This window comes from Adiantum capillus-veneris, chromosome 12 (genome assembly GCF_014529385.1).
Source record: "Adiantum capillus-veneris isolate H3 chromosome 12, ASM1452938v2, whole genome shotgun sequence".
Taxonomy (NCBI): domain Eukaryota; kingdom Viridiplantae; phylum Streptophyta; class Polypodiopsida; order Polypodiales; family Pteridaceae; genus Adiantum; species Adiantum capillus-veneris.
Genome location: NC_140942.1, coordinates 49,797,460 through 49,815,565, shown reverse-complemented (window position 1 = coordinate 49,815,565; position 18,106 = coordinate 49,797,460). Strand labels below are relative to the sequence as shown.

Genomic DNA, 18,106 nt, shown 5'->3' with positions numbered 1-18,106 from the left:
GAACGGATTGCTGCAGAGGTTAGATGCACACCACGTCAGCACACGGAATTCACGTAGTTTGCAGGCCTCCAGTTCAGTGCATGGAATGTCATGACGCGCACGGAATTCCAAGCAATGAGGGACCAACTCAGCACACAGAACTTGATGAGGTGCTGACCCAGTAGTTGCACCTAGAATCGCAGACAATCGCTGCACTCTGCGCCTGGTTCAGTGCAGTGCTACAGTACTGGGCTCTAGTCTGCTCAGCTCTTAACGCAAGAGAAAGTGGGTGTGTTGGCCTCCCCACACTTGACTCACTGTCTTCAATTGTATCTTGCCTACCCATTCCTCGTCCCTAGGAGCAGGGGGAAAATCACTCACTCATGCTCATAGCCTAGTTTGCTATTCTTGTGTGTGGTTCTTAGACTTGTCCAAGCAAAGTCTTACCTCCTATCTACCTTTCCTTCTGTGCTAGAATCTACGCAAGCTATAGAATCTCGCCAAGCTTCTAAACTTTGATTTATCTTCGTGTTGTTGGGCACATCTTCCGCTCCTGTTGAATGCATTGTGAATATGCTAAATTAATATCGTGGAATGGACCATAACATCTCATGTGAAGCTTCTCTCTCGTTTTGACTCATTTGTATCGTGGAAAGGACCCTAATATCTCATGTGAAGCTTCAAAGCAACCATCTCTTTTTGTTTCTTTACCCTTGACTTCTCAAATCTTAAAAGCACTCGATCCTCAATCCCCTTTGTTTAGACAGAGACCTCAGTAATGGTTTCAATATAAAAATATATATGCACACGCGCACACATGCATCTACATACACAAGCGCATTTATATGTACATTTTCTGCTCATGCAATATACAGATATCAAGGTATTATGAAAGCAACCACTTTTCCCTATTGATTTCTAACTTGTCTCCAAAAGAAGGTGGGTCATTACGAACTCAAATACATGACAGATTAACAGCGACTTAAGGGTTTGTCTTTCCAAGTGGATTCGTCAAAAACCATTGGCATCTACATGCCCTCTCCTTTTTCAGAGTTTGAGAGCAACTTCAGATGTGTGTGTGACTACTTGGTGTAAGAACAATAGCATCTGTGCTTGCTCTTACATGTGTGTGTAAATATATGCACCACCAACACCCCCGCCACCCTCCCAAAAAAAAAACATAAGACCTGTACAGATAGATATAGCTAGCTATGCTTTTTTGGCTCCATTTGGAGCTTACACCCATTCGATTTGATCCCTACTACAAGCCCTTCCACAGAGGTCACAGAATTGAGCCATACTTTCACTTTGCACACACTTTCAGAGGCATGCAAATTCAGCAAATTAGATCAGTTGTCTACCTATGTATGACAAACAAGATTCTCCTGGGGCCCAATACCTTGCCTACGACTTTACACACCACAATTGATGAAACTCAGCCCGTTATTCAAATCGTTTTTATGCGATTGGCAAAAGCAAGAGTTTCCATGATGTGTAAACAAAAACAATTAAGACCATGACATAATCTCACAAGCATTAAATATCCTGGAAGAGACGGACACAGACACAGACACAGACGGAGACGGGACGGGACGGAGAGGGGACTGCTCTTGGTAGAAAGATATAGGTGATTCCACTCTATGCCATATGTCTGTCATATAAGGAAATGAATCGTTTCACTAGAAAGTTCAGCATAAAACACAAGTATTAATACCCATCATTGGCAAAATAATATTTCATTTTGGGTGGCTCGGTCAAAAACGACTGCTATCAATGATCACCGCTTAATTAACAAGATGCACAGAGAGAGAGAGAGAGAGAGAGAGAGAGAGAGAGAGAGAGAGAGAGAGAGCTCCCACAATTTGGGAGGTTTTTGTATTACACACTATTCAAAATCTATGCCACACAAGTAAATCACCACGACCCTTGCTCAAACTGATCCATACTGGCACAATGTGTGTGACTCCGTATAAAAGGTCATTTACAGAACCCCAACAGATGCCATCAGCTTCTCATACTCCGGATCAACCTCCTGCATTTGTGGCCTCGATGCGTGTAGAACCTGAGGCCTCATTTGAGCTTCTGGGTTCCAGCCTCTCATCCCAGCCATAGCTGGCCGACCATTTATCTGCTGCATGTCAGGTCGGTTTCTGTTAGGGTCCCAGGTTGCATTTATGGCGCCCACACCCCCTGGAAAATTTGGAGCCGGATTCCTAGGAGACAAAATATTTGGGTTGAAAGCCCTGTTGAAAGCTTCTTGAGGTGGACCCAGAAGAGGAGGCCTACTGAACGCAGGACTGCCCAATATTGAAGGAGGAGAAACCAAAATTCCTTGCTGATGCTGCACCCCAGGACTTCTAAAATCTGGCCTTGTTTGAGCTCCCATTGGAGGCCTCAGGGGAGGAAATTCTGCTCTATGCGGAAAACTGTTGCTTTGTTGTGTGAACTGCGTATTCTGTAATTCAGACGTTCTGGGAAATTCCTGAGGCAGACGAAATATACTCTGCTGAGGGATTTGCTGAATTGATGCAGACATCCCTCCGGATAGTATCACATTTCCTGGGTTAACTGGTCTCATCTGTGAGCCAAGCAACTGAGGAAAACCTGGCCGCAGCCCAGGATGACTGGAGGGCTGCGACATCATCAACTGATTGTTGGGGGTCATCGCAAACTGGTTCTGAGGTGGCAATGCTATGAAGCTTGAAGACATAGGAGGCATATTCGAGTTAGGTGGTGCTCGAATGATGGAGTGCCCCTGCATAGGACCTGCCATCAGTGCAGGGCTTGATCCTCTTATTGGCGGTTGGAGTGGCTGGTTATTTGATGAAGCCAGAGGCTGAGGCATCAGTGGAATGGCTGAAGGTGGAGGAGGTCTGTCAAAAGATGACGCAACCTGCTGAGGTGGACGTGGCCAAAATGTCTCAGCTCCAGGAAGAGGTTGTGACGGTCTAGGAAAACTGTTGTTTGCATGCACCGGAACCAAATTACCTGTTCCTCCAGTTGATGGGATGCCATGAGGAAGAGCTTGCCCCAGTCCACTAGAACCTTGTTGCACAAGAGGGCCAGGCAGGGCAGGCCTGATTGAAGGTATTACAGGCCTTATCGGCGGGATTACTGCTGGAGACGGTGAAACAGCACATACAGATGCTGGAGCCAAAATTCGATGACCACTCTCAAGGGGCAGCAAATTAGAGGCTGAAGTGGATGGAAATATTTGCCCCAAGGTTGCACCAGTCGAAACATTCAGTGGAGGACCTAAAGTAAACTGAGAATTTGTATTGGATGTACTCGGTATAGCAAACGAAGGAGCTACTGAGCTTGTCGCAAGAGCAACAGCATTAGTACCACCATCTTGAGCATTGCTAACAGATTGAGACCCCGTAGGCAAACCAGCATTTACATTCAAAGTTTCACCTGCAGATCTGAATTCCTGCGTTTGCACAGGCATTGTACTGTTTGTGGAGAGAGGGGCCACGGCAATTGCAGGAGAAGCCAACCCAGCAGGACCAGGGGACTGCCCCCTGAAAGCTGGAAGCATGTTAACCATCATTGGCATGGGACCCCCTGGAAAAGGGTGCCCTCTGATTGGAACAGATGGCTGGAAAAAACGAGCAACAAAGGGGTTGAAGGCCTTCATGCCTTGAGACATAAGGGGAGCTGGAAATCGTAGAAATGCTCCTCCATCGCTAGCCCCAATGGGTGGTCCCCTGGGAGTGGATATACCTGAAGGGTCTGCACCAACAAGAGGGGCCATCCATCTTGAAGGAATAGGCTGAGCTCCCAAGGAGGTTAAAAGCATTGGCTGAGAGACATTAGGGCCAGATGACTGATCACCCATTTCTGATGTGCCTCCGCCCTCCAAACCAGTGCCAAGCTCTTCAAGAAAGTTCATGTACTCCTTGTCAAATGTTGCTCCCTGTCAACAATACGGAAAAGGCACCAAACCTTTTAAAATTTAACTATTTGTATCTTGAATAGTATTATTATGGGTGAGAAACAGAGCTACCTGTCCAGAGTTCTTCCTTGGGCAGTCTATGCTTGGATGGCCACCATCGCCACAAATATTGCACAGAACCTGAAACTCAATTACAACAAATCTGAAATTAAAAATCCTACCAAATAGATGGAAAACAAAACATTACTAAACTTGAGACTGGCAATTGCCGAGTAGACTACTCCCAGAGTTCTTGAACGGAGCATTGCTGCTGCCTCACACAATGACCCAACTCTAAGAATTATCTTGCAAAACCCTTTCGTAAGACTCCACATTTACATATGTTTTTATATGAGCAGGCAGTTTATGAGTGGTTAGTGGCTCTTACATTTGCTTGAAAGTTTTGAAGCTTTGGTTAGTTTATGAGTGGTTAGTGGCTCTTACATTTGCTTGAAAGTTTTGAAGCTTTTCTTTAGGACAATGCCACTCTGTGTGTCCTGCCTCGCCACACAAACTGCAAACTTTCGTAAAATCATTCAGAGTACCTACATCATCAAACATAATGATGCCAACATTGAGCACCAAGAAGTAACTTCAAACATGATAATATCTCTACTCAATATGCCTGTAAAAGAGCATTGACGAATAACTTGCCATTCATTTCAGCAAGTTCCCTTAGTTGCTTCATTTTATGCATATTCCTGTCCTCCTATATCAAAGGTTGATACAAGATATCAGCTCTAGGAGAATAGCATAAAAGTAAAACCAGTCAGAGGTATGTACAAAGGGCTTACATCAACAGGTGTTAGCAAAGGTTCAATAAGCGCTACTGCTGCATCCACTTTTTCAAAGGAGTCAGACGAGATATGCACATGCAACTCTTCAGAAGCACCATCCGTGTCTTTGCCATTACGAATGGATTGGATCTGTTTTACAAGTATACATCTGAAATAAGACGGAAGCAAAAGATGTTTATACTTCAATCCCTACATCCAATCACTGGACCATCTACAGAAGAATCCTCCTGTTGTGAAACTCACAGACAAGACTTGTGCATATGAAAGCATCCATGAAGGACAGACACTCGTATGGACAATGATTGGAGCATATTTTTTCAACTGGTACCAAGAAGCGAGCTTGATTCTAGTTGCACAAACACCATTAATAAAAGCAGAGAGTTTAGAACGTCTTTTTTAAAGCAGAAGGTGACAAGGGTCTTTTCCTCCCTCCCTTCTTGTGCATTTGTACACACAAGCATAACAGGCCCTTTCAGAGTTTTGTACAATTTATCTTATTGCAAGAAAAAGTATCTTATTGCAAGAAAAAAGCGAAACGAGTTGTGTGTGCACACTCTGTAAACTTTTGGGTTTTGGGGTGGTTTTCTTTTTTTCTTTTCTTTTGAGAGAGAGAGAGAGAGAAGAAGAAGAAGAAGAGAGTTTTAACGTTGTAGGAAACTATCCCAAGAGACCTTAAAGATCTAGCAGAAACACACACACAGAGAGAGAGAGAGAGAGAGAGAGAGAGAGAGAGAGAGAGAGAGAGAGAGAGAAAATGAAATGAAATGAAATGTTATATTAACGTCTTCAAAAGGCCAGAGTGACCTATGAGACCAAACTGATACAAAAGTGGTGAATCTGTTACAATGTCTGAAAAGTGTGAAAGTGTGAAAATAAATGCGAAAAACTAAATACAAAGTTTTAGATAAACTTCTTAGGAGCATTCTGGGTGTCTGGCTAGAATGCTTCTAATCCTTTGTTGTAGTCTCCTCCGGTGAAGTGTGCTTCTGCATCTCGGTCGAAGTCGTCTCGATTTCCTAAGCTCAATCGCCCTGTCAATGAGGGTGCCTTTGGTCTGAATGTGGGTACTCCTTTGTGCTCGCTGCTGGCCTCTTGCTTCTCCTTCCATTCCTGCTTCTCTCGATCCGAAGAAATCTGTGATCTGCCTCTGACGCTGTAGTGCTCTTTGTCTTCTCATTAGATTATCCCTGTGCCGATGTAGTTCCAGTAGGTACAGGCCTAAGCACCTTTGATCTTGGTATTGCATGACTCTATCTAGAGGTCCAAAGCCTTCTTTAAATAGGCCATGGAAACGCCTGCGTATCTCATAGTATACGGTGCAATGACACATGTAGTGTAATTCTGTCTCCGGCTCCATTCCGCATAACTTGCAAATTCTGCTCTCATGTGGGATTCCCCTAAATCTGCCAAATTCAATTTCCAGCTGGTGTGAGGATGTACGAATCTGACCAATAGCACATCTCAAACCATGAGACAGGTGGGTATCCATGTAGCTCGGGCGAATCACAAAACCATCTTCAGATATCTGTAGGAAGTTTTCTTTGTAGCCGGCCATCTTCGTGCCCAATTCTTGTGTAGGGTCTACCCATGTCCTCTTAGTGTCCAACTGTATAAGATCCTTGCGGATGATTTTATTAATCTCCGTTCGTGTGATTGCCAGTGATGGAGCCTCAAGAGAGTATTGGAAGGGGGGTAATCTTTCCATACTGAACCCGTGTCTCTGAAACCACGAGGACATTTGCGCATACCAACATGATGTATCTCCCTTCATTGCTAATTGTCGAGACGATTCGAGGGCCAATCTAGTATATCGGCAATTAATTATATCCCATAAACCGTGTATAAAGGACACTGATCTGGTAAGAGCTTCAATTTCTATCGGAGGGACAGCTAGTTCCGCTCGGGTAATTGTCACAAAACGTGAGCGTACACGAGCACTTTGAAAATCTGAAAATTATAATTCTTTGAAAACATGAGAGAAGGGAGAAGATCGACACAGTATTGGGGACCAGAAGATGGGCTGGTCCCCCCCCCCCCGTTAAGAGTATTCTTTTATTCAGGGAGAATTCTTATACAAGCACGAGAACCCGAGGAAACCCCTCCGTTCTGTAGTCTTAGACCCGAAGGTCGTGCTTTCCCGTAAAGGGCTTGGGCACAAGGCCGTTCCTTCCCGTGAGGGACTTAGGCGCGAAGCCGTACTTTCCCGTAAGGGACTTAGGCGTGAAGCCGTACTTCCCGTGAAGGGACTTCGGCGTGAAGTCGTACCTTCCCGTAAGACGGGAGATTCCTGCAAAACAAACCACACAGAGCAACAATTCTCAATGCGTATCAACACCTTATACCTGTCGCTTCTTGCTCGGAGAATCAACCTCCATACTCCGTCGTCACGCGAGCACTTGCAAATTCTGTCGCCAGTCTCTGCTCCAAAATCCCAGCACTTGCACTTCCTGCTGCAGGGTCTGGAACCTGGCAGGAATAGGGGTCCAAAAAGCAGAGCTGGGCGCTCCTAGAGAGAGGAGAGAGAAAATCGCGTTTTCTAGAGAGAGGAGAGAGAGAGATCGCAATTCAGCCCCCTGCTTAGCTATTAGCGCTGGCTTTTTTTTATAAGAGCCTTGCTTGCTTTATTTTATTAATAAAGGGGCCGGTCACTTTATAAAATAAAGTGTGAACTTGTTCAAACTTTAAAAGCTCACTCAGTTAGTGAAAACAATGCTATACGAACACATTCCAAGCGTCCCCGGGTGCAGGACACGACACAGATGCAATGCAGACACAGACTCCTCGCGGGAAAACATCTGCCCTCCCGCGACTGTTCCTGCTTTTCGTAAAAAGCTTCATTGAACCCATCTTTATTCTTGTGCTTGCGTTCTTACGCGTATTTTCTTACTCAGTTCGGATTTCCTCCTTAGCCTACGGGATGCCCCCTTACTGATGCACCCGTCACCCATCATGTGACGCATCAGGGGCACTCGTAACCCGGCCCTTTCCACCGAACTTACGGAAACTCCTTCGCGATGTTTACCGTCACCCATCAAATGACACATCAGAGTTGTCCGTTCTTGATGGTAGTTCTTATAGCTACAATCTTTTAACAGTTCTTAGTGCACACAATGAAAGATTAATCATTAAATAAGAAAATAGTCCAATGAGCAACATCCCTCTGGCTTCTAAACAGTTGACCTCAACTGTAGTGCTTGGACATATACCTCCAGTATCTCGAGATAAACTGCTAATTCCTCCTGCGTCATCCACTGAGCATCTAGATTCGAATAGTTCTTAAACTTAACCAAATACTTCCGTGTTATCTTTCCGGATGTGAGAGACCGCTCCTGATGACTTACTATCTGCTCCGGTTGGAGTATTTCTTTTGTTTCCTTCACCTCAAGAGATTCCTCAGCACTAGGCTGGCTTGGAGGCGGTCCCACATACGGCCGGAGTAAACTGACATGGAAAGCATTATGGATCTTCCAATTAGGCGGTAGCTCTAATCGGAAGGTGACATCATTTACTCTCTCGGTGATCTTAAACAGCCCATAATAACGGGTAGAAAGTTTTACCACCTTCCCCTTATGAGACGCTTGTTTCTTAAGTCTTGCCTTCTCAAACTTGAGTAAGACTAATTGTCCGACTGTTAAGTCGAGATTCCTCCTGTGCTTGTCTGCAGCTTTCTTATGCTTTTCCTGAGAGCGTAGAATAGCTCTCCTAACTTGCCCGTAGGCTGTGTCCAAATTTGACTGGTATAAAGTGTGCTTGCTTGCTAAACCTGTCCACAATGGTCCAGATCGCGTCATTTCCAGTCTGAGTTCTAGGGAGGTCCATGATGAAGTCCATGGCAATACTTTCCCAAGGTTCATTAGGCACAGGCAAAGGTTGTAGCAACCCAGGCGTCTTATGCCGATCATACTTCAACTTTTGGCAAACCAAACATTCCCTGACATACTTATCAATGTCTGCTTTAAGGCTAGGCCAAAAGAAATATCTTTCCATTGCTAAGGTCGTAGGGAGAATACCGCGATGACCCGCATAAGGCGAAGCGTGTGCTTCATCCATGATCTTCTTTCTTAATGGTTCCGCCACACATATGGCCTCATGGTGGTAGAGATAACCATCCCGAATGGAATAGGGAAACTCATTCTCTCCACGATGTAGCTTTCCCCAAATGGTGGAGGAGTCTGGATCATTCGGATACAAATCCGGTAGTGCTTCTAATTCTTGGTGATACACTGAAGTGATAGCGTTCACCCTTGGCCGCCTTGACAATGCGTCTGCGACCACATTCTTACTCCTAGCTGTGTGAAGGATCTGGAAGTGAAACATAGACAAAAAATTTGCCCATCTCATCTGCTTCTCAGATAGTTTCCTTTGCGTGAGAAAATACCGCAAACTCTGGTGATCAGTCTTGATCACAAAATCCGCTCCTAGAAGATAGTGCTTCCAGTTGGATAAGGCGTGAATCAAAGCCGTGAGTTCCTTTTCGTAGATTGATGCATGCAACTCTGCATCCTTAAGCCGTCTGCTTTCATAAGCCACTGCATGGCCTTCTTGGTTTAACACTGCTCCGATGCAATCACCTGAAGCATCGCAGTGAACATCAAATGGTTTCCTTAAGTCAGGCACTATCAAAATAGGTCCATGGCTTAGCAAGTACTTGAGCCGATCAAAAGCTCCTTGTTGTCTCGATCCCCATCTGAAAGGAATCTTCTTCTTTGTCAAATCATGAAGTGGTCCTGCTACATGAGCAAATCCTCGGACAAACCTTCGATAATATGAACATAATCCCAAAAAGCTATGTACATCATGTACCGTAGTGGGAATAGGCCAATCTTCTACCACTCCGATCTTGGCAGGATCCATACTCACTTTATTGTGGGAGACTATATGGCCGAGATAGTATATCTCAGAGAGAAAGAACTCGCTCTTCTTTGCATTCACATGCAACTCATGCTTTCGCAATTCTTGAAACACTAAGTCTTAAGTGCTTCGGATGTTCCTCTTCTGACATAGAGAAGATGAGTATGTCGTCAAAGAATACTCCCGTAAAAGCTGTTAGGGAATAAAGGCCTAAGTGCCTTGTACTTATTAACTTATAAGTTAAAAGACTTATAAGTGAGGGGGCCCAAGTGTGAATGGCCCCCTAGTCACTTACTCATATACTCAAAGGTCAAGCCCAAATTGGGACTAGCGTGACTTTCCCAGATTTCTACGAGCTCTCTCTCTCTCACGTTTTCTCTGCGTGTGCTCTTTCTGCGCCAATCTCCTCTTCTCCTTCACTCCCATTGCATAGAATAGCAAGTGGGCTCTCTCTCCTGCTCCCCCACACATGGTATCAGAGCTTTAGGGTTTCCAAGAGAGCCATCTTCGCAACACAGATCAGAATTCTGTTTTTGCTCGCTGCGGGAAGGATATTCAACCGTTTTCGATCAACTCTGTCGCGAAGGGATCCTCTCACCGTGTAGAATCGACCTCCGGTGACACTTTCCCCAAAATTAGGGTTTCAAAAACTGGCGAACAGCAACCTATTTCTGCTGAAATTGACCAATTTCGGGGTCAATTTGATGCAATTTCATTAGGGCAAGTCTCACAGGTCAATCTTACAGGTGTTTCCACCAACGAGGTTCTGAAAATTCAGCAAAACAGGTGTTTACAGGTCTGATTTTTGCCCTAAAACAGGGAATTTCAGCAAGCAAATGATGTATACACCTTGTGGAAACCTTTGGTAAGGGTTTGGCAGTGAATATACGCCGTTTTGGGGTGATTTCGCGTGAAATTTGCTCGCTGTTTTTCTGTAACAGCAAGCTGTTTTTTGCCCGATTGCGCACATTTGGGCGTGTTTAGGTCGGCAAAACAGGGTTTCAGTGTTTGCAATCACTCAGAATGACTTCTAGCAGTGAAAGTGGCAATTTGTTGCACATTCGCAAGCTTGAAGGTGCTCATAACTTTGCTATATGGAAGAAGCAATGTTATAATGTGATGTTGCAAAAGAAACAGGCGAAACCTATTAAGTTACAGGGTGTGAAACCGGTTGATATGGAGGTTGAAGAATGGGAAGAAGTGGACGACTTGGCTCGCTCCACGATCATGCTTTCGGTGTCTGACAATTTACTCTTCAATGTAGAGAATGAGCAGACAACATGGGGCATGTGGAAGCGTTTAGACAAGTTGTATGCACAGCAGAGTGCTGCCAGTAAAGTGTACTGGCTTAAGAAGCTTATGGATCTCCGCATGAAGGAGGGCACGCACATGTCAGTGCACCTCAATGAATTCAATTCTATTTTCAGCCAACTGACAGAGCTGAAATTCACGATTGATGAGGAGTTCAAAGCTACTTTTCTGCTATGCACATTGCCCGAGAGTTGGGATGTATTCCGGACAGCTCTTAGTAACTCAAGTGCTTCACTTAAGTATGCAGATGTAGAGAGTTCTCTCTTGATGGAAGAGATGAACAGGAAGAACACCACAGGTGGGTCTTCTAATGCATTGCACTTGAGAGGCAGGTCTCAACAGAGGGAGAAATCTGACAGTAAGGACAGGGTACGCAGCAAATCTCGTAGGAAAGATGTTGTGTGTCATCATTGTGGAAAGAAAGGACATTATAAACGGGAATGCTATGAGTGGAAGAAAGAGAAGAACAAGGGTGCTGAAACTGATGCAAAGGACAAGGGAAATGCCAAGAAGAGCACTGTGTTGATTGAGGAAATCAATGTTGCTAGTAGTTGTGACAGTGACAGCAGCACTGATGTACTCAATGCCTCTTCTGTGGATGCACATACCCTTGCTATGGGTTCTGATGTGGACATGTATACTTGGATTCTTGATTCAGGTGCCTCCTTTCATGTAACACCTCATAGGGATTGGTTTACACAGTACTCAGGTGAGGTGCAGGGCACTGTTTATTTGGGAGACAACTATGCATGTGACATTGCAGGTATTGGCAGTGTCCAGTTTTCCTTTGCTGATGGTATGACTTTTATTTTGCACAAAGTGCGCCATGTGCCACAACTCAAGAAGAGTTTGATTAGTACAGGGCAGCTAGATGATGCAGGCTATCACACCACTTTTGGTGATAGCAAGTGGAAAATTTGTAAAGGGGCCCGGATTGTAGCCAAGGGTTGTAAATCGGACACTTTGTATCCTTTGCATGTATCTAGTGTGCGTGACCATGTTGTCGCCGTAACCGAGCAGCCAAGTGTTTCTTTGTGGCATGGCCGGTTGGGACACATGAGTAAAAGAGGAATGGAAACTCTGTCTCGTTGTGGTTATTTGCCGCGTTTGAGGTATGCTGATTTTTCTCATTGTGAGCACTGTATTTATGGTAAGCACAGTCAAACACCGCACAAAAGGTCTCTTTCTTTGAAGTCTTACAAGTTAGACTTAGTGCATTCCGATGTATGTGAAATGCCACAATTGTCCTTAGGGGGAAAGAAATATTTTGTCTCGTTTATCGATGATGCTACACGTAAGGTGTGGGTGTATCCAATACGTGCTAAAAGCGATGTTTTGGATACTTTCAAGAAGTTTCTTGCGTTTGTTGAGAATCAAACTGACAAGAAGCTTAGGTCTTTGCGCTCAGACAATGGGGGGGAGTATGTATCAAAAGCATTTATTGACTTTTGTGCTACTAAAGGTATTAAAAGAGAGCTCACAGCTCCTTTTAATCCCTCTCAGAATGGAGTTGCAGAGAGGTTGAACCGGACTATCCAAGAGAAAGTTCGGAGTATGCTGTCACATGCTGCATTACCTCATGGTTTTTGGGCAGAAGCTGTGCAAACAGCTATTCACTTGATTAATCGCTCACCTAGCAAGGCTTTGGGTGGAAAGGTGCCTGAGGAGGTGTGGTCTGGCAAGCCACCCTAATATGCACATTTAAGAGTGTTTGGTTGTGAGGCCTATGTTCACATCCGGAGTGAACTGCGCACCAAACTAGAACCAAAGTCTCATAAATGCATTTTCCTAGGATATGGTGAGGATGGTGAAATGGGGTATAGATTATGGGATCCCGCATTACGGAAAATCATACGCAGCAATGATGTCATCTTCAATGAGAATTGCATGCACAAACAGCCCACAAAGGTCGAGGAAGTGCGCCGGGTTGTTTTTCGTGAAGATGTTACATATGGACAGCCAAGAAGGCCCAATGTTCAGCAGCCTTTACATGCTGAAAATGGTGCTGAAAATCAGCCATTAGCTGCTGAAAATCAGCCCCAACAAGTTGCCATTGATGCACCACAGGTAGAGGAACAGGTTGATGCTCCTAGACCGCCCGTTGTTGCGATGCAACCGGCTGAACAGCCTGCTGTTTTTGATGGTTTACAGGCTGAAAATCCACCTGTTATGGATCATTGGGTGCGTAGGTCTACTCGGGTGACAAGGCCCCCCGATAGATATGAACCGTCTTTGGACTATGTCATGCTTACTGATTGTGGTGAGCCGTCTTGCAATAAAGAGGCTATGCAACCGGAAGACAGTAAGAAATGGTTCAAAGCAATGGTTTCGGAAATGCAGTCTTTGGAGAAAAACCATACATGGGACTTGGTTGATTTGCCTAAAGGGCATAAGGCTCTGCCATGTAAATGGGTTTACAAGACCAAGGTCACATCTGATGCTTCTTCTAAGTACAAGGCACGTTTGGTTGCTAAAGGGTACAAACAAAAGCATGGTGTTGATTTTGATGAGATTTTTTCTCCTGTTGTAAAGCTTGCCACATTACGTCTTGTTTTAGGCCTGGTTGCTTCTGAAGATATGGAGTTAAAGCAAATGGATGTCAAAACAGCGTTTTTGCATGGCGATTTGCTTGAGATGATCTATATGATGCAGCCAGAAGGGTTTGTGTCAAAGGGGCAAGAGAAGAAAGTATGTAGACTCTTGAAGAGCTTGTATGGTTTGAAACAGTCTCCCCGTGCATGGTATCACAAGTTTGATACATTCATGAGGTCTCAAGGATACAAAAGAAGTAATTCTGATCACTGTTTGTATATCAAAACGGCAAGTGATGGATCTCGTCTATTGCTGATTTTGTATGTTGATGACATGCTTATTGCGGGTAAAAATGTCACGGAGTTGGATGCATTACAGCAAAGCTTAAAGAATCGCTTTGACATGAAGGATCTTGGTGATGCTAATCATATTTTGGGCATGCGTATCTCTCGAGATAGACCTAACAGGCGTCTGTATCTATCTCAACGAGATTATGTTAATAAGGTGCTACATCGTTTTCATATGGATGGGGGAAAGGCACTTGGTACTCCGCTGCCTCCATATGTAAAACTGACTGCACATGACTGCCCAAACACAGATGATATGCGGGCTGAAATGGCCAAGATTCCTTATGCATCAGCCGTTGGCAGTTTGATGTATGCTATGGTTGCTACACGTCCGGACATTGCATTTGCGGTGGGAGTAGTAAGCAGGTACATGAGCAATCCTGGCAAAAAGCATTGGGAAGCAGTGAAGTGTATCTTGAGATACTTGAAAGGCACTAAAGACTTGTGCATTTGTTTTGGGAAGAGTGAGACATTTGTGCATGGCTTTACAGATGCAGATTTTGCTGGACATCCAGATTGCAGGAAGTCTACCTCTGGATATGTGTTTACATTCACAGGAGGTGCAGTTTCTTGGATTTCTAGACTGCAAAAATGTGTTGCTTTGTCTACCACTGAGGCTGAGTATGTGGCTGCCACTGAGGCATGCAAAGAAGCTTTGTGGCTCATGCGTTTGGTAGAAGAGCTTGGCATTAAGTCACCGGTTCCTGTGCTACACTGTGATAGTCAGAGTGCTATTATGCTTGCAAGGAATCCTGTTTTTCATGCCAAGACAAAGCACATAGAGGTGAAGTATCATTTTATCAGGAGTGTGCTTGATGACAAGAGCATTACACTTGTCAAGGTGCACACAGATGACAATCCTGCAGATCTTTTGACCAAGAGTCTTCCAGCAGAGCGGTTTGCATATTGCCGACAGATGATGGGTGTTGGATAAGTAAGTGCATGCTCAGCTGATGTATCATAGTTAGCTGATTCTTTGATCTCCCAAGGTACATTGCCTTTAGGTGGGAGGTTGTTAGGGAATAAAGGCCTAAGTGCCTTGTACTTATTAACTTATAAGTTAAAAGACTTATAAGTGAGGGGGCCCAAGTGTGAATGGCCCCCTAGTCACTTACTCATATACTCAAAGGTCAAGCCCAAATTGGGACTAGCGTGACTTTCCCAGATTTCTACGAGCTCTCTCTCTCTCACGTTTTCTCTGCGTGTGCTCTTTCTGCGCCAATCTCCTCTTCTCCTTCACTCCCATTGCATAGAATAGCAAGTGGGCTCTCTCTCCTGCTCCCCCACAAAAGCTCGATACGGGCTGAAAATGCGGTCCATCATGCGATTGAACGTCACAGGAGCATTGGTCAAGCCGAAAGGCATTACCAAGAATTCATATAGTCCAAAGGTTGTGCGGAAAGCAGTCTTATGGACATCCTCAGGGGCGATCCGTATCTGATGATACCCACTCTTTAAGTCTATGCAACTACAGACACTTGCACCCTGCAACTTATCAAGTATATCATCAATCCGAGGGATCGGAAAGCAATTCTTGATTGTGATCTTGTTTAAAGACCTATAGTCTATGCACATTCGAAACGTGCCATCTTTCTTCTGCACCAGTAGAACTGGAGAGCAGTAGGGTGAAGCACTTGGCCGTACTAACCCTTTCTTTAGAAGCTCGTTGACTTGCTTCAAAATTTCCTCTTGCTGAGCAAGACTCACCCGATAAGGGGGTTGATTGCGAGGCGAGCTACCCGGTATGAGATCTATGCGGTGATCTTCCGGGAGTACCGGAGGGAGTTCATCCGGAAGTGTTTCCGTGAAACAATCCTTGTACTTTTCAATAAATTGAAGACGCTTAATTTCCAGACTAGAGAGAGAGTCCCTACTAGTTTTATCCTTTGCAAAACTCAAGTAAGCAGAAGCACACTTCTTCATTTCTTTCTTAATGGAGATATGGCTGACAATTGGGAACTGCCAATCTCCTGCATCAGCTTGAATCTTTATTTTCTTACCCCCATGATCAAAAGTGAGGGTCTTTTCCACATAATCGGGAATAGGTGTCATGTGAAAGTGCCATGGCATACCCAAGATGATATCACATCCCTCGATGGGTGCCATCAAAAATGATTCGCGGTCCTTGTACTCGCCAATCCGAAGATTGAGCTGTCCTTGCACGAGAGTTGCATTGGTTGTCAACCCCTCGAATGCCGATCCGGATGTAACCGGTGTGCCAAGCTGAGCCGGTGTGAGGCATAAACGTTCTGCAGTATCCAGGGAGATGAAGTTATCCGTGGATCCTGGATCATAAAGAATCAGTACTCGCTGGTTGTTCAAAGACCCCCAGCCCTTCAGAAGTTGACGCTTCCCTTTCTCTGTTTCTGTGTTTCCTTGAACATCTGGAATTGAGTTCGACCTTGGTGGTGCGGTTTCCTTCCATGCTTTCTCTTGCCTCGTAGAGGCTTGTTCTTGCCGTTGCTGCTTTAGCGGGCAGTCCGGTTTCATATGTCCTTTCTCAAAACAGTAGAAGCATCTTCCTTCCTCTTTGAAAGTTTGAAGTTGAGTAGGAGAAAGATACTTAGTTCGCTTGCCAATGCCCTCTGGCTTCTTAGAATGATCATCGTCCCTCGATGGAGGACGTTTTCTTCCTTGGCCCCCATGGTCATCGTAGACCCCTCTTTGCCTTGCACGGTAAGTGCTATGCTCCATCTTTCTGGGCGTCCCAGTTGAGTGCAAATCCTCAGCAATGATTGCTAACTCCATCATCCTTTGAAGAGTATCATGCGGATACACCTTCATACTCTTTCGAAGCTGCGGTTGGAGACCCGCTTCGAATTTTCTTTTCTTTTCCTCGTCGGCAATCTTCATGAAGGGAGTGACCTTCAGAAGAACCGACCAATACTTGTCCACATAAGTCGTTACTATTTTATGTTCCTTCTGGGCAAGCCAGTCCCATTCCTTCCGTATGTCCTGCTCGAAGTCAGGTGGAAGAAATTGTTCATAGAATTCACATTTGAAGCTCTCCCAAGTTCTGGCCTGAGAACCTTCCAGAATCTTGGCTAACCACCAATTACTTGCCGTTTCCTTGAGGTGCATCCCCATATGGCGTAATTTGGATTTTTCTGTGAAGTGCCAATTGGTGAAGGCGACTTCAAACTGTCTGATGAAGGACAGTGCTTTGGAGATGTCTCTCCGTCCGTTGTAGGTTTCGAACTTGATGTCCTTGTCGCCAGTTTTGAAGACTCTCATGCGATGTTGAGACTTGCGACCTTGCTTCTTGAATCGAGGCTTATCTTTAGGTTGATGTATGGTAGTGGTGGCAGTAGCTGCTTCCTTCTTCTGACGAGATGATCAAGAAGTAGAAGTATAATCAGGAGAGTAGGATGGAGATGAGATAGAGATGTCCTTGAGAGAGCCTTTTCTTGGCGTTTCCTTGAAGTAGGCCGTTCATTCCGATCCGAAGATCCTTTGTGCACCTCGGCACGTTCTTCTTCTCTTGCCTCTGTGGTCTCACGCCAACAGTGTTGTCTGGATGCTTGACTGCATCAGTTCCATTCGTTTTCTTCATTCTGCCCAAGAGCTTTTGGACGTCTGGCAACAGTAAGATTTGTTGCAACTCCGCAAGCTGAGCTTGCACTTGTTGAAGCTCCTCTTCAACGCTTCTCCCTTGGCTCGACATGGTTCTTCCCGTTCTTCCCGGAATCGTCCTTCTTTGCAGAGAAAGAGAGGAGTCCGAGCTCTGATACCACTGTCACAAAACGGGAGCGTACACGAGCACTTTGAAAATCTGAAAATTATAATTCTTTGAAAACATGAGAGAAGGGAGAAGATCGACACAGTATTGGGGACCAGAAGATGGGCTGGTCCCCCCCCGTTAAGAGTATTCTTTTATTCAGGGAGAATTCTTATACAAGCACGAGAACCCGAGGAAACCCCTCCGTTCTGTAGTCTTAGACCAGAAGGTCGTGCTTTCCCGTAAAGGGCTTGGGCACAAGGCCGTTCCTTCCCGTGAGGGACTTAGGCGCGAAGCCGTACTTTCCCATAAGGGACTTAGGCGTGAAGTCGTACCTTCCCGTGAAGGGCCTTCCCGTAAGACAGGAGATTCCTGCAAAACAAACCACACAGAGCAACAATTCTCAATGCGTATCAACACCTTATACCTGTCGCTTCTTGCTCGGAGAATCAACCTCCGTACTCCGTCGTCACGCGAGCACTTGCAAATTTTGTCTCCAGTCTCTAGTCCAGAATCCCAGCGCTTGCACTTCCTGCTGCTTCCGGCTCCTTAGAAACTGAACGCTGGCTACCCTTTTATAGGGTCTGGCACCTGGCAGGAATAGGGGTCCAAAAAGCAAAGTTGGGCGCTCCTAGAG

At 45.1% G+C, this 18,106-nt stretch overlaps 1 protein-coding gene across 2 annotated transcripts in view; it reads right to left on the bottom strand.

Annotated features, from left to right (window-relative positions):
- Positions 1-1,820: 1,820 nt before the first annotated feature.
- The window catches only part of LOC147445719 (uncharacterized), a 36,540-nt gene continuing 20,254 nt past the window's right edge, over positions 1,821-18,106 (bottom strand). For both annotated transcript variants that reach the window (XM_086525161.1, XM_086525160.1), the window contains 5 exons: positions 4,708-4,839; positions 4,568-4,622; positions 4,358-4,458; positions 3,986-4,054; positions 1,821-3,895 (listed from right to left, as the gene is read on the bottom strand). In XM_086525161.1, coding sequence (XP_086381287.1) covers positions 1,961-3,895; positions 3,986-4,054; positions 4,358-4,458; positions 4,568-4,622; positions 4,708-4,839 — 2,292 coding nt within the window. In that variant the 3' untranslated portion in view covers positions 1,821-1,960. The remainder of the gene's footprint in view (positions 3,896-3,985; positions 4,055-4,357; positions 4,459-4,567; positions 4,623-4,707; positions 4,840-18,106) is intronic.